The following is a 27,146-nucleotide window of genomic DNA, read 5'->3' as shown; positions in this document are numbered from 1 at the left end:
TGGGAGTACTTTCAAGAAGCTCAGTTGAAAAATTCTCCAGCCCTTCCAATGACTTAATTTCTGTCTTAACTGACTTCCTAGAGTAGTTTCTGTTTTCTGAACAGAATACTGACTGATAAAGGGAGTGAGGGCCAGATGCCCCTCAACTGAATTTTCCATTCTCAGATCCAAGGAAAGTTTCCAGGCACAACACAGAAAGGAGTTGCCAGGTTAGAACCGAGTCTAAAGTCCAAACTCAGCCTATTTACTAAATCCAAATCCAAACAGAGGTAAAGGAAAATAAAAAGCCAAACTGCCAAATCAAAGGTTTCAGGGAAAAGGGAAACAGGAAAGCTAATCCATGAAGACAAAGAAAGATAACAGGAAATGGTCCAGAGGAATTTGTCAGCTGGTATTCAGCATTAATGTGGTCCTTTTTTGCAGTGTATGGGGCAATTCTTTGGTGTGGCAGAGTTTGAACCACTTAAAGGATTCATGATAGTTAATACAGAGCTTGAGTGTGAAGATCTTCATCCATACACCACACTAAAAAGCTTGGAGTTTGTGTTATGGATAATGCTGAGCCATTGATGGTTTTAGAGCACTGAGTTCTATTTACGTTTTGGAAAAACAACTTTTAAGCAAAGTTCAAAACAGATTAGAAACAGTAAGACTTTACAGTAAGACAATAAGACCTGACTGCAAATAGATAAATTAGGAGATTATTGAAATATCACAGGGCAGATATGATGAAGGCATGAACTGAAGCGAGGACAAATTGAAAAGACGTATCTGAGGCAGATTTGATAAGACAATGAGTAAGTGACTGTAGGTGCATGACAGGAAGGGAGGCACTTTCTAATTTGGGCAAATGGATAAATTACAATGCCTTTCATAAAGATATAGAATAGGTACAGAATTCATGGTAATAAAGAACAAGTTGGGAATCAGTAAGGTTTCAGGGAAAAGGGAAGCAGGAAAGCTAACCCATGAAGACAAAGGAAGTTCACGGACAAACAGTTGCACTATGTTTTTGTATTTCACTCCTTTGATTTCAAAGAGAAAGAGACAAAATGTTCTTTACCAAGAACAAAACAAAACAAAAAATTGTACTTGTGAATCAGCACCTAAGTTAATTTCATGTTTGACACGTCAGGATTACATGATCCCATCAGGGACATGGTCTTGTCCCTGATGAGTTGTGTGACCTTGAATAAATCTTTTAATCTTCAAGCTTCTCTTGTTTGTATAATGAAGGTGATAATAACTGTCCTCCATAATACATGTAATTGATGTGAGAATAAAATGAGCTAATGTGACAGTGACATAAAAAATTAAGTTGTTTTTCTGATTGTTATTATAACTCATTTGGCAAAACTAGAGAGGTGTAACCCCCAACTTGAAAAATAAGATTTCATTTCCTTCATTGAGCTCAGTTTAACGTTTGATCCAAAATATTATTTACTGTTTTTACCTCAGCCCAGGTGACCTGGGCTACTTTTGCATGAAAAAAGAATAACATGGTGGGGAGCATGTTATTTTATTTAGAAAGACAACTGAATAAAGTAAGCATAATTCAGAGATTTCAATGGAAATGGGGACAATTACTATGGAATAATGTATTTCAGTTTATTGTGCACACCCTTGTGTAACATCAATCAGAGCTTTCCCGAAGCAATTAGAAAGAGAACACAATGAACCGCAATTTCATCATCAAGTCCATGTCCACAAGTGAGCAATAGGAAAAACAGGGAACCCTTTCTTCACTTTTCAGCCATTTCGACAAGCAAAAGGCAATGAACATAGCCATTTTATGTGTTGTCTTGTTATATTTAAGAAAAAAAAACCAAAACAGTTGCAACACGTTTTGTACTTCACTCCTTTGATTTCAATGAGAAAGAGACAATATGTTCTTTATCAAGAACAAAACAAAACAAAAAATTGTCCTTGTAAATCATCGCCTAAGTTAATTTCATGTTTAACATATAAATAAAACCATGTGAAAAACATCAAAGTTTATGTACATCAAAGTTTCAACTTTAGGAGAATAGTAGGAGGAATTGGTCGCCTGATAAAAACCTGAAAATAATCTTACTAATTGAGAAATTATACAGACTGCTTTCTGTCCTTCCAAATAATTTTGTGATATATATAAATAAAATAGGACACACATGATTTATTATGCTTGCTCAATTTCTATATGCTTGCTCAATTTCAATAAAGTGTTCTGAGTAAATGAAACTGTTTTTCACATATTGGATCTTAAGTCAATCTCTTTATAGTTATACCTTGTCCTCACAGGCATATGCTCACATCAATGCAGCTTTCTGGATAGGTAGACCTATGTTATTATTGTAAATGCATATAAATATTTATATTAATTATATTTATGGCAAATAAAGTCCTGTATAATAGCTAGGATAACATTCTTATTATTATTTTCAAGAAACGTAAAGGAACAGGCAAGATCACATCCAGAGTTCTTAAAATCCCAGAGTCAGAAATCTTTCTAGACGGGCAGGCAGATGAATAGTGCAACTCATCTGTGGGTTTTGGCTATATATCTCAAACTTGAGAATTTCACATGTATTTTACAAAAGCATATATAATTAGTTTATATAAGAGTTATTATAATGTAATTAGAAAAAGTTTCTTTTCTTTCTTGATGATTACCCGGCTTAATGACAAAAGAAAATTTGCTTCATATGTCATCATCTCATCTTCCCCATCTGTAAGATGGGAAAAATAATATAACAAAGTGTTTCTTAGAAGAAAAAATAAAAAGAACTGGACTTGGCACAATTTCCCTTGGAGTAGTCTGGTGATGGGCAATGTACGATGGTCTTAGGCAAGACTGGGTGAAATATTTATTTTGTTTTCTAGTGTCAGGAATTAGCATGAAGCTCTCTAGAATGTTTCCAGTGATAAGTTTCCATGTAATTGAAATGAACTGGCTTTATAGGCACCCATCTTCAGATCCATACCTACATGATAGTTATAATTTATCTTTCTGATGCACACATTATCTTTATCCTGCACTTCAGGGCTTCTGAAAAGATGTACCTCAGTCTCTCTGCTACAAGGTATAAAGTTCCACCTGTGGAATAAGGTAGATAAAGACAAGGAAAGAGAAGGGTCCCTTTGGTCAAAGCTAACAGAGTAGTAGAAACAGTAATCATCAGGAGAGGAAAGTGTCTTCCCCAGAAACAGTGATACCAAGTGGACCACTGGCAGCAAAGAGCACAGAGGCTGCTTGATCACAAGCCTATAACAGAAAAATATGAGAGAATTATTTTCTGAGCTCATGAGAATTAACCTCCTGAAAAACTCACAGAGTAACTAGAGAACAATCTGAAAAGGGCGAATTTTAGGTAGGCAAGTTGAAGCAAACCATTCTAATATGGGTTTTAATAACTGCGGTAAATATACCATAGGATTATTTTGGAGAGATAAGAATGCATTTGGGAGGGGGGCACATTAAAAACACCACATGCTTACAATCACAGAGAAGTTAAGTACCTAACTTAAAGACACACCACTAGTTAGTGGCAGATTCGGAATTAAAAATACCATGAATCACAATTAGAGGCAGTATTAAGAGCTGGAAGGACTGAACTCTTGATCCAGTGCTATTAGACTTGGTAGAGTTATTTAAACATTCTTTGAGATTTTTTTTTTTTTTTTGTGAGGAAGATCAGCCCTGAGCTAACATCCATGCTAATCCTCCTCTTTTTGCTGAGGAAGACCGGCTCTGAGCTAACATCCATTGCCAATCCTCCTCCTTTTTTTCCCCCAAAGCCCCAGTAGATAGTTGCACGTCATAGCTGCACATCCTTCCAGCTGCTGTATGTGGGACGCGGCCTCAGCATGGCCGGAGAAGTGGTGAGTCGGGGAGTGCCCAGGATCGGGACGCCAGTAGCGGAGCGCGCGCACGTAACCGCTAAGCCACGGCATCGCCCCTAAACATTCTTAACTTGCGTGGAATTACACAAATAGGAGGTGGCAGAGCTATGATTCAAGTAAAGTAATAGGAACAAAAAAATAGTTGGAGCACACACAAAAATAGTATGACAGTAGATTTAAACAGCAAAATTAAAAGCCATCTGATTAAACTCAATTAAAAAGCAAATATTTTCCATGTGGACAAAAAGGTATAACTATTAATAAGCTATATATATGAGACACAACTTAAATATAATGACAGAGAAAAAAGAAAGTATTAATAATGCAAAAAAGATGTATCACACCAAAACTAACAAAAAGAAAGTTGATGTAGCTAAATATCAAAGTAGAGTTGAAGGAAAGAAGTATTACTATGAATAAGGAAGAACATTTTATAAAGATAAAATGGTCAATGCACAAGGAAGAGATAAATAAAATTTTATGCAACCAATAGCATAGTTTCAAAACATATAAAGTAAAACTGACGAGATTAAAAAAGTGAACTTATAATCATAGTGGAAAATATTAACAGACCTCCCTGGAACTGCTAAAACAAGAAAACAAGAAGAAAATCAGTGGGAATATAGAATATTTGAAAAACATGATTGACAAACTTAGACTAATTGATTTTTTATAAAACATTTCGTTTAATAACTGCAAAATGCACATTGTTTCCAAGTACATATAGAACATTTACCAAAATTACCATTTAGTAGGACATAATCTAAACAAATTTCAAAGGATTTAAATCAATAATAAAATACCAACTAGAAAAATCCTCCCAAATCTGAAAGCTAAGAAATGTACTTCTAATATCCTATGGATTAAAAAAATCTCAATGGAAGTATGAAACTATTTTGAATCAAATGATAATTAAAAAACAACACATTTCACATAAGTGATAAAGGAATAGCCACACTTAGAGGAAAATTTATAGCTTTAAAATGCCTTATATTAAAAAAAGAAGAAAGTTGACATTCAACAATCTAAGTCTCTCTCTCAAGAAATTAGAAAATAAACAACAAATTGAACCCAAAGTAAATAGAAGAAAGAAAATAGTAAATCAAAAGGAAAAAATAATTAAATTAAAACAAATATACAAGGGACAACACAAGTGAATAGGGAAAGAACAGTCTCTCATTTAGCCTTTCTAGTTAGCGGCAGATGGTGCTAGAACTGGATTGCATGAATATCCACATTCAAAGGAATGAATGTGGATCTCTGCTTCACATCATGCACAAAGATAAACTCAAAGTGACTCACAGACCTAGATGTAAGAGTTAAAACTATAAAACTCTTAGAAGAAAACATAGGAGTAAATCTTGGTGATCTTTGGTTAGGCAGTGATTTCTTAGACACAATCCTAACAGCAAAAGTAATAAAAGAGAAAACTGATAAGTTGGATTTCATCAAAATGAAAAGCTTTTGTGCTTCAAAGAACACCATCAAAAAAGTGAAAAGAGAGGCTGGGCTGGTGGTGTAGTGGTTCAGTTTGCATGCTCCTCTCGGGTGGCTGGGAGTTCACGGGTTTGGATCCCGGGCACAGACCTACACACAGCTCATCAAGCCATGCTATGGCGGCATCCCACATACAAAGTAGAGGAAGACTGGCACGGATGTTAGCTCAGGGACAATCTTCCTCAAGCAAAAAGGGGAAGATCAGCAAGAGATGTTAGCTCAGAGCCAATCTTCCTCACCAGGAAAAAAAAAAAAGTGAAAAGACAATCTACAAACTGGGAGAAAATATTTGCATATATTTTCATATATAAAATCATGTATATAGTAGGGGATTTGTGTCCAGAACATATAACTCAGACAGCTCAGTAATAAAAAGAGAATTGAATAGAATTTCTCCAAAGAAGATACATGGGTGGCTAATACACATAAGAAAATGTTCACCATCATTGGTCATTAGGCAAATTAAAATCACAATGACCATATAACACCCACTAGAATGGCTATAATCAAAAAGACAGACAATCACAAGTGTTGGAGAGAATGTAGAGAAATTGAAACCCTCATACATTCCTGGTGGGAATATAAAATGGTACAGCCACTACGGGAAACATTTTGGCAGTTCCTCAAATCATTAAATATAGAGTTACCAAATGACCAATCAATTCCATTTCTAAGTATCTAACCAAGAAAATGAAAATATATGTTCATATAAATACTTGTACATGAATGTTCATAACAGCATTATTCGCAATAGCCAAGAAGTGAAAACAATCCAAATCAACTGATGAATGGATAACAAAATGTGGTGTATTCATACAATGGAATACTATTTGGCAATAAAAAGGAATGAAATATTGATACATGCTACAACATAGATGAACCTCAAAAGCATTATGCTGAATAAAAGAAGTCAGTCACAAAAGAACACATATTGTATAATTCTGTTTATATAAGATATCTAGAATATAAAAATCTATAGACACAAACTAGATTAGTAGTTGCCTAGGCCTGATGGGGTTGGAGGGAGGGCTGGTGAATGACTGTTAATGGACGCAAGTTTCTTTGGGGGATGCCGAAAATGTTCTAAAATCAGATTATACTGATGGTTGCACAACTCTGTAAATATACTAAAAACTCTTGAACTGTCACTTTGAATGAGCAGACTTAATAGTATTTAAAATATATCTCAATTGGGCTGTTAAGAAAAATATATAATAATAGAGAAAATTGACCAAAAGTATAAAATTTGTTCTTTGGAAAATCTTGGTCATAACTAGCAAGAAATATCATGATAAAAAAGAGACTAGTCAAAAATACCCATATCAGAAAGGAAAAGATGATATCATTATAGATCCTATAGGCATTAAAAAAATAATATGACCAATTTTATACTAATAAATTTGAGAATCTAATATTTGGAGTAAATGACCATATTTCTAGAAAAACATGACATCAAAGGTGATACAGAAATGAAATAAATTCTGCTTTCCACATTTCTGAAATTTGTTGAAATCTCTTTTCACTGTTATGGTTTTATTCCATTCTGTATTTTTATATAACTCTTTTTGGGGATCTCAGAAAGGAAAAGAGGTGAATCACTACCCTGAAAGGAAAGTAGACATTTGAGTAGAAAGGCAAGTAGTTAAAGAAAAAAGGTGGTTTGAAGAGACACTTTGAATCTAATAAGAAAACATCACTTGGTCTCTTTTAAATAAGAAGGTAGAATAAATTTTTTTTTTTATTTTTTTTTATGGAGGAGAAGACTTATTTTTAGTCTCTGCTCTGCATTTACCTGTGTGCAGCAAAATCAATATATTATAGTAATACAGAGATTAGCAAACACATTGCATAAAGACTAGGTAAAAGAACATGTTTTCTTAAATGTCTTTTATGAAGTGTCTCTGCAAAAAAATTAATACAAGCCAGTGGCACTGGAGCTAATCATAAGACATTTCAGAAAATATAGTGAATAATGTGGTTCCAGGCTTTGACAAAACACTATGCATATAACTGCACTAATTTTTAAGTTTATTCCTACAAAGTGAGAGGCAATAACAACATCAGCAATGTTATGCTCACTGAACAGTGCTGGTTTGTCTAATTTCCATAGGTGAAATTACTCAACCCATGAAAACAAGACAACCAATTTTTGTTTGCAGTCTCATCGCAATATGTGTAATAAAATTTGGTTGGTGTGACAATGTGTCTGTGAAAGCTGACAAGTTGGTAACTGCAGTGTGAAAGCTATTGCATTTTTTATCTTTAAAGAATTACTGGATCGTTAAATTAAATTTTATTCCTGTAGGCTGAAACAGACATATAAAAACCAGGTGTCTAAGTTCCCATATCTGCATTAGAGTTGCTGGTTTTCTAATGTGGAATCACAAAGCTGTACTCACGGATTATGTCACCTAATAATTACAGTTGACAATTACTATGGTGATATAAAAATAATTTAACAGGCCATCAACTAAAAGGTTGCTTTGGTTTTTAACCTAAGGGATTTGCTTCATATGTTGAACAGACATTTTACTGGATGATATTGTGCTAAACAGTTAAAACAAATTAAGCCTACACAAGTGAATCTATTAAATAACCTTATCCCTTCTTCCAGAAATGTACTTGATAATTATTAGTACCCATGAGGACAGTCAGTCTGTCAATTATTTCAAATATGGGTTGAAAAAGTTTCTCACCTCCAAATTCATTTTAAACACTATTTAAAATTACACTTCATTTGCATTTAGTAGGTGCAAATAAAAGTCTTAGAAGAGCTTACCACTCCTATATATAAATGCACTAACCTGAGCTATTTCAGATCCTGATGAATCCCTTTGGACAAGATGTTTAGCCAAAATCTAAGTTTTTCTATCCGTGAAACGGGGAATATAATATCTATAGTAGAGGGCTGTTTTGAGAATTAAAAAAAATATATTTATATACTGCTTAGAGATCACACACATAAAATAAGTGTTCAAAAAAGTACGCAACAAATTCAGATTTAAATATGAATTTGAATTAAACTTATTCGTAATATTCAGTGTTTTTATCTTTTCCTGAATATATTCTTTGAAGCACAGAAGAGTGTATTAGAGCATGGATTCTGGAATAAGATTTATCAGCAGGATAAATTTGGGCAAGTTACCTCTTTTTTCTGCAAAATGGGGATTTTGTACATTTCGCACAGCACTGTGGTAAGGATTAAATGAGTTAACGTGTCAAGTGCTCAGAACAGTGCCTGGTACGTAGCATGTATTCAACAAATGCTAACTTTTATTGTATTATTTTCCCACTCTGTGTTTTGCCAAGTGAGCAAATACAAATAAATTTTTATATACTTGTTTCCTTTCCAAAGAATGTGTTTTGACATATGGCTCCTCCTCACTGGGAAGGCTCATTGTGCTCTCAATGGAACCCATCTCCATGTGGACACTTAATTATTAGAAATGCTGCTACGGCCTACAAATATAAGACTATAGTACTTGTTGGATATTAAGGCAGAATAAATTATACAAAAATATTTAGTTAATTCTACTAGCTATAGAAAGTAAAATCTTGTATTAGTTTAAGTGTATTTCTCTAACTCAATTCCTGAAGATGGCTCTGTTGACTTACTACACCAAAGAGGTAATATGTCTTTAAAAGTAAACAGAATACAAAGTTTAATTTTTACCTGATAAATGGTTTATATGGAGTTATAGAATGCCCCTGCCTCTTCGCTTACTACCACCATCCTCTCTATATTACCAACTCTTCATGATCTTTGGGGAACACTTGAACCCCCACAGCAGGGTTAGATACCCATCTAAGGGCTCTTCTAACACCCTTGTCTACTCTCCATCCTACTCTTGACCTATTCATTTATTTGTTTTCTTCACTAGATTCTTGAGGATAAGGACGATATCTTTTTAAAAAATACTGTATATCTGTTACATAGTATAGAGCTTGGCACACAGCTGACTCCCAATAGAGAGTAGTTAAGTGAATAAATGAAGATACTTCCTAAACTGGGTGGTTACTGTGATTCAAATAGTTCTGAATGAGAATACATCCAATCACTCACTTCCTCTGTGATTTATTTACCCCTATTTTGTTCCATGATAACAGACAGCTCTGGAGTCCCAAACTGTAACTCAACAATGTACAACCCTGGATACCAAACAATTCATTCATTAGGCAGTATAATAACTGTAATGGTGAATTAGCAGACTTGTTTTTCTAGGTTAAGAATCATCATGTTTTATATCATGTAACTGTCAAATATTTATATGAACAAAATACTCTCTGTGAACTAGCACAGAGGAATGGAAACATTGAGGACTCTGAATCCTGCTCTGCTACTTTTCTAATCTTTCCGAAGCTTAGTTTCTCTGTTTGTATAATGAGAACAGCAATACCTACTTTTAGAGTCACCAGGAAGTTTTGAGATACATATCTAAACTCTTTGGCATAGAATAGGCATTAAAAATACTATTACTGAATTATTAATTATAATGCTTTGAGATATAAATTTATCTGAGAACTCTATTTATCCTATTTGCCTTTTGAATAAGAAGATTGTTACACAGAAATAGCTCGGGTTCTTCAGTCCTAGCCTGACATGTTCCACTTATTTCCGGGTACAATTTTTACTTACCTGCATATTTTTATGTATAAGGCCTCTCCTATTTGGGTATGTACAACTCTGCCCACTGGTCCTCAGACAATGAAATTGGGATATTTAAAAACTAATGTGTTCTAAATACTATAAAGGTAATAAATTAAACAACTACAGAGAATTAAACATCTTTCTGAGGAGCTTACAATTTAATTTATGTCTAAATTAAACAGACAGACATGACACGTTTTGATAAAAAGCAGCTGTGAACATGATCTCGGGATTTACTCTTAGAGGACAAGATCAATCATTACTATTGTGGATCATCATGTTTTGACATTGTTCAGTAACTATACAATTAAAGTGAATACACTACTTTAAGCTGCACGGCAAATGTAATTTTTTTTCATGGTGTAATGTTTGAAGCATCAGCCTCCCCTTTGCATTCTTCAATTCAATCTGTTTCCATGACAACCATTGAAATATATTTTTAATGATTTTACTTTCTTACAAAAACAAAGCTCTTGAAAGGCATGATTTCTTTTATGTAATTTTCCTCATTTGTTTTTTATACTTATTCTAATACAAATTAAGATTTCATTCACCATTGCCTTTGGCAGTACTTAGCAAAGGCTTGGTAATAGTGATTAAAAACAATAACTGATAAAGGATCAAATAAGAAAGAATTAAAAGGAAGAAGGAAATGAGGTAAAAAACAAAAAAACAACTTCAAGCTCTATCTGCTCTGACGTAATTTATTTCCAGAATGCATAAAGTCCATTGCACAACAAACAGCTAGTCCATTTGCTCAGAGACTAAAAGAAAGGAGTGAGCCTGTTGAAAAAAAGTCAATGGGTTTAATGAGAAATTTAATATACTAAAAGTCCTCTTTGTATTTAACTTTTATTTGGTTTCTAAGAGAGTTTATGTCTGTGAGGCAATACCCATCCATTTGCTATAGGCAGATGTATGATTTCCTTTAGCCTGGTAAGACTAAATGTAGACGGTGGGAATAACTGGGAAGAGAGGGAGGAAGATGACTCTGGTAAATACAAATTGGTACATGTAATTTCTTAATAAGGACAAATTTACATTTCATTGCCTTATATGTTGGGAAAATTATCTGCAATATTTTAAATTCTTACCAAAAGCAGAATCTAATTACAACAGAATGTAATTTTTATAATCATTATTTTAGTTTCCAAAACTTTAACTATGTATTTTGGTCATAGAAACCATCTCAGAATTGTTTGATCTTTAAGATTAGTGCTTCCATATTTTCAGGCATATGGCATTCCTGATAAGCAGAAGAAATTTAATATATGAGATATTACACTTAATAGAGTTTTATAAACAAAAATCGATCTCTCTTTCACTCAGTTCATGCTCTCTGCTCAAGCTGTTTATCCATTCCACACATTTTATTAAGTTTTTAATATGTTCCAAAGACCAGGGATATAGAGGTAAATAGGACAGATCTTTCCTTTTTCATCTTAAATCCTCGTGTGGAGAAACAGAAAATAAACCAACATGCAATCATACTTATATAAATATTTTCAGATAAGGATGAGTCTATGAAAAACAAAAGAAAACCAGAATTATCATAGAGAGTGAATAGGTGAGGCATGGTTGGGTGCAATATTAGGAGAAACTCTAGTCAAGGTTGTTATGGTAGATATGCCAAGTCCTGACTGAAGGAACTAGCCAGAGCAAGATCTAGGGAAAGAAACTTTTAGGCATATAATCTAGATCCATTAAGCATACATATATGGTCCTTATTCCCATCTCCTTAATCTACATAATAAACATCATTTCCATATTACTAATTTATGAAGCAGATTACTTTCCCCTTCGGTTTAATTTGTTAATATCTGTGCATAAAGATAGTTTACTTGGATCAAATTTTATGGTCATTGATCAAAAGTATGTAATTCTTCACTCCAATTTGGGGATTAAGTATTATACATTTGATTCAATATACCATACTCTAATCAATTCAACCAATTCCATTGGTGAATGTTATGAATAGAAGGCAAATAATTTGAAATATTTTGTTAATTTTTAATACAAAATAACTCAACCTACTAGACTTGGACATGGCTAAATCCAATAGCAATGATATCCACTCTATGTGATTTTTACAAGTTTTGGCATAGAATAAAGAAAAAAATGTTACATTCATCTATCTGTAGCAAAAGCTCCACCTGACTTACTTTCCTTTAGGTTTTCAAAATTTTAGCACAAATTTTGCTCTTTTGTGATATTATTTTTCTTTTAAACGATAAAATCACTTGTAATTAATTAAAGTTATACAAATTCTATGCATTTATTCATTTTCTGTATGATATCCAGGGGATGTCAGTGCTCATTAAATCATAAAGAGTGGGAATCTAGACGAAAAAGTCTCCAGTTTAGGGGCTGATTTCTTCTCTAGTACGCAAATGTTCAAGTGGGCTGGTTTAAATAAAACAAAAGAAATAACAGCACAGCCTATGAGCAATAAGAAGAAGAACAAGAAAGCTGATAGTGATATGGTTCCTCCATTAAAACATACAATCAGTTTACATGTGTCTAAATTAGAAGAAGTCAAACTGAAAGCACATCATTTTCATTCCTGATTTTCCATAAGCTTAATAAGTATGGAACTTTAAACTTCACACAACTGTACTATTTTGAAAATATGTGATTATGATACAATTAAACATGAATCTTTTGAGCCACTTGTTTTATTAATAAATAGTCATCAGACTGTATAACGAGGCATTTTGTCCAGTAGTGGCAGATTTGATTTTTAGAATGTGTATTATCAATAAATTATGTCTTAGATCTAGAGGGAGTTGACAGCAAATTGCAAAAAATCTCAGGATTTAAAATCAGACAGAAACCAGAACTCACCAATGCTCCCTTCTTACCAGCTACTGAGGCGAGTTACTTAACTTTTTGGAGTTATAGTATTTTCACTTGTATTATGCAAACAATAGTATCAACTTCTCACAGTGGGTGTCGTGTATAAATCACCTAGAAATTAGAAGACCTGAGTCTTTATGATTGGGAGTAAATTACCTCAACTCTTAAACAACGTCTCCATTTCATCACCTATTTGGATAGTTAAATCTGTATTGTGTACATCTCAGTATGGTTGTGAGCTGCAATGAAACAATGGACATAAAGACTGCTTTAAAATTATAAAGTTTTATGAATATATATCTTATTAAAAATCATTTTGGATTTGAGTATTATATATATATATGATATACTTCTCCTTGAAAGCTTTCTAATCTAGTCTTTCCTCTGTAGTATTTTCTAGAGCAGCAAGCACCTCATCCCAGAATGGAACATGTGCCCTGAGATGATGAATACACATTTGGAAGTGGCAAGTCACCTCATCAAACATAGAGTGACACTTTATTCTTTTCTACCTAACTACAGTCTATTTATAGCCTCAAAGAATCATCATTGATTATAGGAAAGTAATTTTCTCTGGAGTCACTGCTGACCACATAAAATGACATTTTTTGATCTCCCTATTTTGATTTCCATAGATTTTTTTCAACTGCATTCCTCATAAAATCTTCGACCTTCTTATTTCTGATTCTTATGATCTCCTTTGCTCTCATTTTAAATTTAATATTGGAACTCTGATTTGATTCAGCAAATTGCTTTAGGGTAGAGTTAGTGTAAGGTGTTTTTTGTTTCTAACATATAAACTTGTGTTACACAAATTTAAAAGAGAGGTTTCTTCCTTGTCATACAAGAAAGGATGCTCCCCACTCCTTAGGTTACAATTTGAAGATAGTTGCTTAACAAGCAAAATCTCTCAAACTCCTCAATATTCTTATTCAATTTGAAGGATTTTACACTAAATAAATATTTTCTGAATTTAAAAAGCAGGTAGTCTCAATTGCCTTACACATCAAAAAATAAAACCCTATTCTTTTTAATCAGGTCAGTTATTGAGGATGCAATGGTGAAAATGGCTATGGAATTGGCCACATTTAAATCTCAGTCAATGCAGAGCAGAGAATAATCTAACAGACACATATAATACTGGGATTATATAGAAAAGGTGCTATTTGTCTTTATGCCACACTATAATGTATTATTATCTCATTTACAATCTTTGTGTTTAGCTAAATGTATACAATTAAATAATGACTATATTTCTCCCCCAACCTGAGAGAGACATGATAGAGTGACCCTCTAGATTTAGACTTTAGATTGTTGGAAACCCAGCTTCATTAGTTATTACCTAAGTTACTTTGGGAAAGTCTTTAAATTTCTCTGTGCCTCAGTTTCTTTCTCTATAATATGGGGATGATAATGATCATACCTATCTCATCAGATTGTTGTGACTGTTAAAAATGAGAATATGTGTAAAATGCTTAGAAAAGCTGCTGGCACATAATAATCAGCCATCGTCATCTCATCAGCATCATCTTAAGATGGGAGATGATTTCTATTGGAAAACTTCAAATATTCTCGGTATACAAAATGGAAATGTAACACAAAAAATGCTACCTCTCAAAGAAGGAATGTATTTATGGCAGAAGCTGACTAAATGCTCTCAATTTCCTTATTCTGGTCATATGGGAAAACTATATTTCCCATCATTCCAACAGATATATTGGGGTATGTCACTGGTTTTCAGCCAACAGCATCATTGTAGAAGTGATGCATATCACTTCCTAGCCTAACCAGCTATCTCCATGATCACCCACTCAGACTCTTTCCCTTATCTGACAAACTCAGAGGTCCTGTGTTTAAGAGAGCAGCCCTATGAGACAAGAGGAGCAGGGATCCTTGCATTCATTGTTGGAGAGTCAAATGACCTGTATCAGACTGAGTTATGAGCAAAAGCAAATCTTTGTGAAGCCTTTGAAATTTCTGAGTTTATTTGTTAAAGCTCCTATTCTTAATTTCTATACTGATTACTAAGCTAATATGTCTCAGCTTTAAATCCTTTCTTCTATATTCTACCTCAAGATGCTGGAGCTGGGAGCCTTCAAACCAGATTTTTCCTTTGACATTTACCTCTTGGTCAGGTTCTGCCAATGCTAGTACTGAAGGGAACTAGAAGTCAGAAGGGAGGAAGGACTGGCTCCTTCTTGCTTACCCTCTGTTTCTGTTCGTGTCATCCTAGCAACATGTCTTTAAGTGAGCAGTGGACGTTGGGCCCAGTTTCTAAGATTTTTTCACACTCCCTGAACTATCTTTATTACACCATTGCCTCCCTCTGACCTGAGTATATAAGGATAGAGAAGTACATTCCCTCCAGGAGTCTGGATCTTAGATCCTCAGGGTCCCTCCTCTGAACTCCAGAGTTTCCTGCGTCAGCTGAGAAGCACCTCTCTGCAGAGTCTGGGGTGCAGTTCTGTGGGGCCTCTCCTCCAACCTTTTAGATTCAAATAACTCTAGCCTCCTCCCTTTGTTAATCCTCCGTATTGTGGTTGTTACTTCTTGCAGTTACTAAACTTGTATACATTTTTGACTTTTCAGCTTTCTAAGAGCAGATTAATAATTTTCCATATCATATTCTCTCTGTTAAAATTACAGGTGTGGTTTCCATTTTCCTGACTGTACCCAAATTTTATAACTATCCAAATACAGAAATTGGTAGTCAATGCCTGTGCTACCATACCAAAAATCTAAAATATGTGGCATTTACTTAATGGTTGGACAATGGGTAGCAAGGAAACTGATTTCAAAGGTAGAAAGCCATTGTCTGCATGATGTTTTGGCAAAACTGCTATTTGAATTAACTTGATAGGCAGACAGTGGGCCTGCTGGGCTGGCAACACTCAAAATGGACTGAAAAACAAAACTTAGCAATGTATGTTGACTATTATTGGTTAGATTTAGCAAGGTGTTACAAGAGAAACAAGAGCATAGGAAACAATTAGCTAGTGTGAAAGTAGATCTGACCGGGAATAGGGAGAACCCAGAAGTTTCAGGGCTTATTGGGCAAAATGTCTGGCTTCTTCTAAACCCCAAATGGCGGGACGTGACATTGATGCAGGCGTTGAGTAACAAAGATCCAATACAAATCTTCATTTGAATAAAGAGACTCAAGGCAAGTATGAGATTCAGAGTTGACACCCAGTGAAACTTCTCAGTTGAATAAAGTATCTCTGGACAAAGATAAAGTCAAGGCTGTGGTCTTTCTGCCTAGTTTTCAAGAATACAATCTTAAGAAAGAGACCTGGATGAAGAGACGTCAAGGCCATCCAAGAAAGAACTTTCCCAGGTACGTGGACTATCAGGAAGCAAATAGATTAGAATCCTACTAAGATTTCAGAGAATTGTAGTATGAAAACACCATGATTTCAGAAATATGAGCCTTGAAACATTTAAGATTTTAAATAACTCTTTGTCCCATAATTTTCCCCAAACAGGAAAAAATATTTTACGTCTATACAACTCTCGATAGGCACTTCAAATGTGGACAAGGAGACTAATGGAAAAGGAAGAACTTTCCAGAGGGCATATCCAGAGGCTAGAGAGAACTATGGACAAGGGAGATCTCCAGGGAGCAGGGTCAGGACCTATTCAAGGATCCTCCTGGACCTCTAGGTTAAGGAGACTTTATAATGTTTGTCCAGTAGGATTTCACCACTGATTGCCATGAGTATCTGATTCTTTCTCTTTCCAATCCATGTGTGTTTATTGTGGTTTCCCTCTTCCTACTGCTCTCTTATATCTCTGTATGTTGGGAGCTGGTTTCAAAATACAGATAGTTTATTCATAAGTGATTCAACATCATTATCATTTGATGAGGACAATGAATAACCAAGATTCATTGGTTTTTCATGGATCATGGATTTGAGCTGAATCCAGTTACTGAAAGAATTTTGAGTTATCTCTCTTGGAAAGTAATAATCCTTTCTCATGAATGAGTAGAAGCGTGACATGAATATTTGGTAACCAGAAGGGTAGACTGTGACAGAGATGGAGTAGATGCTCACCAATTCCATCTGCTTTTCCTGGCCACATTGCTTCCTAACATTTATCAGCGTCCCTTGCAGTTCAGATGGAGCCATGAGACTTGGTTTTGGCAAATGGAAGGATACTCTCACATTTAAGTCTGCTCCATAATGGTCTATGCACGGTGGCCCACTAAGTGTCTCTCCTTTTCCTCAGTGACCTAAGAGGCCCTGAGCTTAAGAAGGCAGCATCAAAAGATGACGAGAGTCTGTATCTTGGGATCCTCATTTGGCAGTGGACCTCCAAGTAGAGCTGCCCAAGACACATGGGCTATGACATAAGATAGACATATTTCGTTTTTCTAGGTTAAAGAAACTGAGATTTTGGAGTTATGTTACAGCGGCTGGAGGTTATTCCCTTAATGCAGCATTAGATTTGAAAAGATTAATTACTAGATTTAATTAAATTGGTAGCTTGATGCCTTTTTCTTTCACTAAAAGTATTTCAATGGGAAGAAAACGCCATCAAGAAAGTGAGACAATGTGGTGCAGTAGAAGAAGCCTTGCCTTGAGAAGTCTGGCTCCTAGTAATCCCTTTATCATTTACTAACTAAACGACACTGGGAAAGTCAACTAATTTCTCTGGATCACAGTGCACAGCTGTAAAATTAAGCTAATATTAGGTTACCTAATTACAGGAGAAAGCCAGGCCAAATGTTTGCTCAAGATTTTTTATGGTTTTGATCTATTGTTCTATGAAATAGAAATGAAGCACTAAAGCCACTTTAATGAAAGCAAAGAAGTAATTTTTTTCTTAAAATTTTTAGCTATTGCATGATACTTATCATAGTCCAGCTTTATGTATAAATATTAAGTAACACATGTTTAAATGGTGTTAACTCATGCCAAGTGGTTTTATTGAAAATAATAATTCACAAAAGATCATGTTAGAGTGAGATGAAGGAGTGCAGATAATAATTTCAAAGAAGCTATTCCCTAGAACATTGACTATCCAATCATCTTGCACACATTTCTCCATACCCTCAGCCTTTCCCCACAATCTAAGATGATAGAATTTAAGCACGATTCCCCCTTCTATTTCTATGTTTTGTCAGCTGAAAGCCTTTCCTTCAGATGGTTTCTCTTGATATTCACTCAACAATGTTTGCCCAGGACCAGTATTTCTATGTAAAAATAATAGAAATTATCCAAGAACTCAAAAATAAAAGATAAATCTAAAATCTTTGCTCATATTTAATTATATGTTCATTAACTAACAAATCAGGCTAATGAATACACTTATGTTCTTATAAAATGGTAAAACAATAATTAAAATATGTCTAACGTCAATTTAAAACTTAGAGACTGAATGGAATTTTTCTTCTTTAAACCAAAACAAAGAATTTTGCAGCCAAAATCTAAACAAAGAGCATATAAAACTCCTTTTGCTAATGAGCTCTCTTTTCCAAATCACTGGGAATTAATGGCTGGCAAAAGCCGGGCATTTAAACTTAAAGCAGAAAACAAACATAAAAGAGCATATTATTGATTTGGTCTTCAAATTATTTTTGCAATTATTTAATTCATAATTTTAAATGAAAATTATAGTTATTGAATCCTTTTTCAGACAGTTTTAGAATATATGTAGGAAAATACAGAAGTTATGGTTCCTATTTTTCATTATTTTTGGATAACTCTGTACTTGTTTTTCCTTCATTGATTCCAGCCAGGTATAGAATGCAAGGTATAAACTTTAAATATCTCTTTAAGGTCAGCAGCATAATGAAAGGGCAATGTCCAAATAAACAGAAAGAAAAACAAATTGTTATTAACCTGAATTAAACTTGAATATTATATTACATTAAGATATTTTTATCAATATCTATTAAACTCAATCTATATGAACAATATAATACAAATGCAAACATTATTATAAACAAGAATAATGTTTACTTAGAAAGCCATACCTCTTTCCGTTTCCTTAGCATTCCACTTATATACAAGCCATTTGGAGGTAAAATAACTTTTCACTCACCAATGTGGAGGTTTGTGAGACATCAGCCAAATCCTCTGAGATCTCAGGTGTTCGCGTGTTGTTTGGGATTCTGTGAGGGTTACGGGCTATCGCTTCACACCAGCCCAGCATTTTCTCCTTCCTCTCTTATCCCTTTTCAATTTCTGAAATTCTGAAAATAATTTACATTCCCTGAAACAGGTCACTCATTTTAGTTGTTTGTTTTTGGAAAATGTACATAATTGAAATTAAATAAGCAATTTAATGAAACACCAATGGAGACATTTTATTTTAACTAGGGGTTATAGGAGGAAAAGAATATGCTGATTATTAATATTAACCCAGAGCCACAGGACAATGGAAATAGTACACTTCTATTCAAAAGGCCTAACATCTTTGATATCCCAATTTGTGGCACTTCTAGACTGTGGGAACTCCTTGCATTAGGTTCTAAGTGTTATTTTCAGGGATCAGTCTATAACAAGAAGTTCTTGGCTTTGGAGCTAAGAACAGACCCAGTTCCTGATATATCTCCATATTTCAGCGACAATCTAAAATTTGTCATAGCTCTTCAGTTGAATGCCCTACACATGAATAAATTGAACACAGGCCAGTGACAAAGATTCCTCATTCTGGCAGTGGCATGATTATCTCCCTCATAGAGTTTTGCCAACTAAAGAAGGAGAAATTTTAGTGCAAGCATGGCAAATTTAGTATATGACATTTATCAGCAGTATAGTCTATTCAAAAATAATAATTTATAAAATCTCCTTACTATATCATGAGTGAAAATATTCCACAGCTCTTTCTAGCTTTCCAGAACTTGCCATTTGGGGGCATTTTTTTTTTTTTTTTTTTTGTGTGTCTGAAAAAGTTATGTCAACAATGACTTTTAACTTAATGGAGAAAACACTGTTTCCTTTGTAAAGTTTTACAGCCTACTTTTCCACTCCACCACCCTCCGTAATTAGAAATAGTTTATTGCAGGTCTTTAGTTAAATGCATTTACACTGTCAATTAAATATCAGAAATAATGTGGAGTAATTATTTTTCACAGCATCCAAAGCAATTAGCAATCTGGTGCTTTATAACATTTTAGGGATTCAAAACAGCACATTTCATAGCTCTAAGAAAAGTAACATAAAGAAAGGTTGCACTAATGGATTGATGAGTTATTACTCTAAATGACAAAATACTCAAGTTAAATGGATCTGAAAAATGTAAATAGAGAAGTTATAAAAAAAACTTTCATAAAAATTAAGTCTAAGATACTCAATGGAATGGATTTCTTAATGAGATTGGCAATCTAATATGGATGAATCATTCATTTGAGGTACAGAGAATGGTGAGGGGAGCTTAAAAACAATTGTTTGAATGAGCAACAAATTATTAATGCTTGCCCTTTCAAACACATTGCTTGAGATTTTATTGAAAATTCTTATCTATGTTATACAAAATCTGCATATCCAACTAATTTCCACTCCATAGAAAGTAAATATTTCTGCATTCCCAGTATACAGTATCTTGGTTATTCATCAGCTTTTAATTACATTTCTTGAAGTGTGCTAAGAGTAAATGAAAATGAGTATCTTTATTCAAAGGCAAGGAGTGAAATGATACATAATGACCAAAATAGCTTAATCAAGTATAAACAAATGTACTACTTGTAAGTCATTTGCCTTTTTTTTTTAATTTTAACTGTATAATTAAATATCACTTTAGTACTTACAATAAAATGTAGAATTCATGAATGAACAAAAAGCATAATAAAGTGGTCCACATAATTATGATATCATCAATACCCATTCTAGGATATGTTTTTAAAGGCAGCCAACTTATTTTCCACTCAGTTTCTGAGGTTGAATAGGACAGTTTAATCTCACTTGCAGCATGCTTTTGTGGTGGTGGTAGTCACAGCTATGTTCCTCTTTATTCAGTTAATACTAAACCATAAGTATTTATTGAGCCCTTACTATATTGTAAGTACTGAAGTAGGCACAGAAGAGCCATAAAACGAGGATTACTATCATTTTTTATTTGAGTTGGATTCAGTGCAATATACTAGAGAATTTTAAAATCTGAGAATAACTAGGGTCTTTCTGACTCTCTAATTTTTTGATTTGTAAACTTATTTGCTCAACCACAAAGTGACTGCCTGCTCCTCTCAATCTTAGATGTCTTCTCTGAAGTTGGCTTGTGCAAATCATATTTTGAACTGTTTTGCTGAACTGCTATCAGTAAGTCACCATGACAAGAGCTTTTAAACTTTTAGCTATACCTGCTGAAATAGTATAATAAAATGTCAACTGCATTCTAGTTTTCTTTTGCATGTAACAGTTATTATCTTAATTCTAGAATGATTAGATAGGCTAAATAATTCAACAAGTTAAAATACATACTCTCTTTACCTAAATAATGTGTTCATAATAATCATTGAATATTCACCATAGACATTGTACTCTCCATTGTGGGAAAACAGAAAAGAAACATGATACATGGTTGTGGTCCAGAAGACTGGAAAGCTTATAATTTAAGTTGGACATATTCATAGGAATATTTACAAAGAACATAAATGTGTGAAATGATGAGAGAAATTTAACCACATAGCTTCACTTCAGCTTTTTATTTTATGAATAAAGAATATATGAGAATATTAAAAAAAGCATATGATGGTTACATTACTACATCTGGACATTCACATCAAATTATAAGAGAGAAATTTTGTGTAATGACTTGTTCTGTATAATCTGCATCCACTGACTTTACCATCTACTTTAGAATCAAAGAATTATCCAGAAGAAAGCAGTGTATTTAAATGGCCTCAAAAGAAGCAGCATGGGTATAGGCAAATTGAAAGAGAGCAAAAAAATGAGAGATCCATTGCCTCATCCCATAAAATCCTGCGGGTAAGAAACTGTAATAGTTGCTCAAGACAATATCTTATTTTCTGTTATCACAAAACACTCAGACTTCGGTCACATTTTAAAGAAATTTTTTTTGTATCATTGATAATAAAGTAGAAATTCCAGAAATAGTTTAAGTGATTTAAGATAACTGAAGTGTTAATAATGTTGATTGCTGATCCTCTGTACACCAGTATTCTTCCTACACAGGTCTAAAGTACTCATCATATTCTTAGGTGTAAGAATGTACTATCAGTCAGAAGGGTAAACAAATTATGAGCATTTATAATTAACCCTAAAGCACTTTAAACTGTAAGTATCATTAGTAATATATCAGAAAAGGAAAGTGGTCCTTAAGCATTCATGTTAATTGCTATCTAACCACTGAACCAAGCTAATATGAGATGCAGCAATGAGCAACTTATATAATGATCACAGGAAACTGAGATTTAACTAAGCTTAATTTTTAATATGCTACTTCAAGCAGATATTTAATTTAATAAATAGGAGCACAGTGCATTCTCTGTGAACTAATTGACAACAAATTAAAATTAGGGAGAAAAAAGTACAAGGCAATTGGGTATATCTCATGGAGAATAATTTACTTTTAACTCAGGAAACATTTACTGAACACTTCTTTTGTGCCAGATGCTGTACTTGGAACCATTGATACAGAGATTAAAGAGATTCAGAGCTTAGAGCTGGTAGGGGAAATTGAAAAGTAGACCAACTTTTTTTTTTAAAGAGCTATCCAGCTTTAATTTTATTTATTTATTTTTTCCCCCAAAGCCCCAGTTGATAGTTGTATGTCATCGCTGCACATCCTTCTAGTTGCTGTATGTGGGATGCGGCCTCAGCATGGCCAGAGAGGTGGTGTGTCGGTGTGCGCCCGGATCCGAACCCTGGCCACCAGCAGCGGAGCGCAAGCACTTAACCTCTAAGCCATGGGGCCGGCCCTAGACCAACTTTTGATAGCAGTGCCAAGAGTCCTATGAAAACTTGGAGAAAAGACGTTTGACTTAGTATCAGCTGAAGGAGAAGGTTGATTTTGGATGACTCTCCGAAAAAATAAAATTACAAATAATTTACATGAAAATTAAAATCATTACTATTCCAAAGGCTTCTGCCACTACCAGCTGTGTTGCACAACTCCAGGGGGCATCATTCACATTGTAATCCATGAAAATGGCACTGTGCTCCAAGAGATGCTCTTCACATAAAACATCCTGTGAATGGTGTGCCTGGAGTTGTGAAACCTGGGGGAAAGGAAGCCTAGCTGATTTCTCCACGTGAAGCTTATTACACTTACCTTATTGTACCCTAAGTCTAATGTAATTTAATCTTAAAACAAGAACCTTTTTGCCCACAGAAAAATAATGCAGTTGCCTACTTCTACCTTGCCTCTCCACCTCCTCAACTATTTCCTTCCTAAAATGTGCCCACTCCATATCACATTCAGTAAAGTATAGTTAAGGGCCTAGCCAAATGCTCCCCTTCTTCACCACATACTTGTAGCTGAGAAAGTTTCCTCCCAACTCCACTCATACGGACAACCATTCTCAAATTTGACACTTGAGAACACTCCTTGTCTAAATATTTGAAAGGATTCTTCAATTGAAAATTTTCAAGATTTGGCTATATATTTATTTAGCTAAGTGGTATTAAGAAATACAAGTCTAAACTATTAAACACTTTCTTCCTCCAGAATAATAATAAAGTTCAATCTCCATTATGAAAGAAACAACTTGCAAATAAGAGAAGGAGGTGGCAGTTAGGAATATGCTTCCCTTCCTCATTGGACTGCAATATCTCTGACAATGTGATGGTGTGTGTGTGTGCGTTGCAAGAGTACTCCCTACATACTTAGAAAACTACAACATGCATGCCTGAAACTCACACCAACAGCTATTCTGGAACCCTGCATGGACGTTTTGAAGTGCTCACACACAACTACGAATTGTTCTTAAAGACCTGGACTGCTAAAGACTACCAAGGATTGCCTGTTGCACATGAATTTTGGAAGTCTTTAGAGCAGATAGTCTTTAGACAGGATAACCATATTTGTTAAATTCACTGCTATGAAATGGAAATGTGTCCTGGGGGCTTTCTGATTTCTATGAGTAGGATGTGAGGTTTCTCAAATGGAGAGAGAGGTTCATAGTTGTATTCTAAGATGTGGAACACTAACTGACATAGAGCCCAATACATTATTGTTGATAATAAAATGAATGATGAGAAATAAAGGAGCTCTCCTTCTTGAGTCAAGTTAAGAAATGGAACAACCATAAGATGACTTACAGTGAAGTTTTAAATTCTTAAGTGCTTTTCCTTGGACTATAGGAAAGATACATTTAGTTATACAGTTTTCTTCTTAAAAATTCTCCCTCTACCTTGCAGTTCCTCTTAGAAGCACTGATCTTTCTATGAAATCTTATAAGTTACTCTAGCCCATGAGGAGGCCTGGTGGTGAATAAAGAAACGACATAATAAAAGGAAGTGGGGCCTCCATTCCCTCCTCTGTTGAGGCAGTGCAGAGAGAGAAGCCTTTTGAAGAGACAATTCTGTTAGTCATATGAGCCATAACACTAAAGAATGTTAGAGACAGGAGAAAGGGGCAGCTTCCAGGTAGGCAACTTTGGGAAAACTATAATAACAGTGACTCCTTCAGTCTTAATATGTTAAGGGAAGTGACTCAGCAGATGAAGGGAAAGTCACACTTTGATGAGATGGGGGAGTTGTTCTTCAGTGATGACTAAAACGCTTCTTCATGAAGTTGATTGTGCTAAGTCAACACTCAGCACGTAGGTTGGGCCAATCTTTTAGACATAAAAAATGAAATGTGGAGCACTTCCCGTTTAAGCTCTGACATGTAAAGAGTTTGGAAATCATCACTTCCATCCTTACAAAAAGATAAAATTGAACAAACTGAAAACTGATGATTTTTCTTGGAACCATCAGAGAATGAGGTTGTAGAAAAAACCACCACCCAAAAATATGGAGAGACTGGTGAATACAGAAAATCATGGCCGATTTCAGAATATTACATGGAGAGAAGCAGGAATCACAAAGTGGTGACAATATACAGTAATTCTGATGTATTATTGGAGGCACAATGAAAACTAGCTTGAGAATGAGAACTTCCTAGAGGCTTCATTCTTGGTGGGGGCGCCACACTTTCCTGGGTTTCACCGCCAGCAAACTCACCTAGATCTCATGATGAATAGCTGAGAAAGACACCACTGAGGCACTAGGAGGGAGAAGGGAAGAGTAACCATAATGAGATGCCCCTAGAGCATTCCTATAACAAAGACTTATTCTCTGGGGAAAATATCTTTGCAGAGTCTTATTAACTTACCCGAATAAAGGGTATTTCTCCCACCCCAGGCTTTTCTAGCCTTCCTGGCTCACTTAAAGTGGGGAGGGAAGCTAAGAAACACTTGTGAAGGTCATAGCCCAGGAACACAGGCCCACTAAAAGACTTAGATTTAATCATAAAATTATAGAATAATTCCCCTCTACTGCACCTTACCACCATAGCAACAGGGCTTCAATGAACAATTGGTACTTGAAATTTAAAAAGCAATATCATTTTCAATAGCACCTAAAAAGAAATATTTACATGTAAATCTAACAAAATAGTTACAGTAACTATACAAAAACTACAATATTTTGATTTAAAAAATCAGAGAAAATCTAAATAAATGCAGACATATTCTGTGTTCATGGATAGGAAGACTCAACATTGTCAAGATGTCAATTCTTCCTAACTTAAGCTGTAGACTCAGCACAATCCCAACCAAAATCCCAGCAGGCTATTTTGCAGATATTGACCAACTTATTCTAAAGTTTACATAGAACAGTAAAATACCTAGAACAGCCAACACAGTAGTGAAAAAGAACAAAGCTGAAGGACTCACACTACCCAGTTTAAAAATTTACTATAAAATTATAATAATCAAGTAAGCATGGTATTGGCAAAATAATAAACATATAAAACAATGGAACTGAATAGAGAGTCCAAAAATAGACTCAGAATTATAATCAATTCACCTTTGAAAAAGAGCAAAGGCAATTCAATGGAGAAAAGATAGTCTTTTCAACAAATGGTGCTGGAAGAACCAGAAAACCACACATTAAAAACTAAATCTGGACACAGAACCTTATACCTTTCACGAAAATTAACTCAAAATGGATCATAGACCTAATTTAAATGCAAAACTATAAAACTTCTGCAAGAAAACGGAGAAAATGTGGGTGACTTTGGGTTCAGCAATGAAGTGTTAGATACAACATTAAAATCATGATCCATGAAAGAAAAAAATTGATAAGTTAAAATTTATGAAAATTATAAACTTCTACACTGGGAAAGACTCTTAAGAGAATGACAAGTCAAGCCACAGACTGGGAGAAAATATTTGAAAAATGCGTATCAGGTAAAGGACTTGTATCTAAAATATACAAAGAACAAAAAACTCAACAATAAGAAAACAAACAACCTAGGTCAAAAACGGGCAAATGATCTGAACAGACACCTCACCTAGAGGATATACAGATGGCAAATAAGCATATGAAAGATGCTTACCATCATATGTCATTAAGGAATTGCAAATTAAAACAATGAGATACCACTACACATCTATTAGAATGGCTCAAACCCAACAAAATGATAACATAAAATGCTTGCAAAGATGGGAGGCAACAGGAACTCTCATACGCTGCTGGTGGGAATGCAAAATAGTACAGTCACTTTGGAAGACAATTTGATAGTTTTTTACAAAGGTAAACATAGTCTTACTATACAATCGAATATTGTACTTGTAGCTATTTACCCACCTGATATGAGAACTTATGTTTCTACAAAAACCTGTACACAAATGTTTATAGTAGCTTTATTCATAATTGCTAAGAACTGGAAGCAGGCCGGCCCCGTGGCTTAGCTGTTAGGTGTGCGCACTCACTACTGGCAGCCTGGGTTCGGATCCCGGGGGCACACTGATGCACCGCTTCTCCGGCCATGCTGAGGCTGCGTCCCACATACAGCAACTAGAAGGATGTGCAGCTATGACATACAACTATCTACTGGGGCTTTGGGGGGAAAAAGAAAAGGAGGAGGATTGGCAATAGATATTAGCTCAGAGCCAGTCTTCCTCAGCAAAAAGAGGAGGATTAGCATGGATGTTAGCTCAGGGCTGATCTTCCTCACAAAAAAAAAGAAAAAAAAAGAACTGGAAGCAACTAATATATCCTTCAACAGGTAAATGGATAAACAAATTGGGGGCCATCCATATAGTGGTATATTATTCAGAAATAAAAAGAAATGAGCTATTAACCCA

At 34.6% G+C, this 27,146-nt stretch overlaps 1 protein-coding gene across 4 annotated transcripts in view; it reads right to left on the bottom strand.

Annotated features, from left to right (window-relative positions):
- MARCHF1 (membrane associated ring-CH-type finger 1) overlaps positions 1-27,146 on the bottom strand; it is a 573,636-nt gene that overhangs the window by 276,957 nt on the left and 269,533 nt on the right. For all 4 annotated transcript variants that reach the window (XM_087437465.1, XM_087437464.1, XM_087437463.1 and 1 more), the window contains one exon: positions 18,932-19,082. In XM_087437465.1, the coding sequence (XP_087293591.1) occupies positions 18,932-19,042 (111 nt within the window). In that variant the 5' untranslated portion in view covers positions 19,043-19,082. The remainder of the gene's footprint in view (positions 1-18,931; positions 19,083-27,146) is intronic.

This window comes from Ceratotherium simum, chromosome 12 (assembly GCF_057802395.1).
Source record: "Ceratotherium simum simum isolate JZ-2026a chromosome 12, ASM5780239v1, whole genome shotgun sequence".
NCBI classification, from domain to species: domain Eukaryota; kingdom Metazoa; phylum Chordata; class Mammalia; order Perissodactyla; family Rhinocerotidae; genus Ceratotherium; species Ceratotherium simum.
The sequence above is the reverse complement of the archived record's forward strand: the minus strand, read 5'-3'. Positions and strand labels throughout refer to the sequence as shown.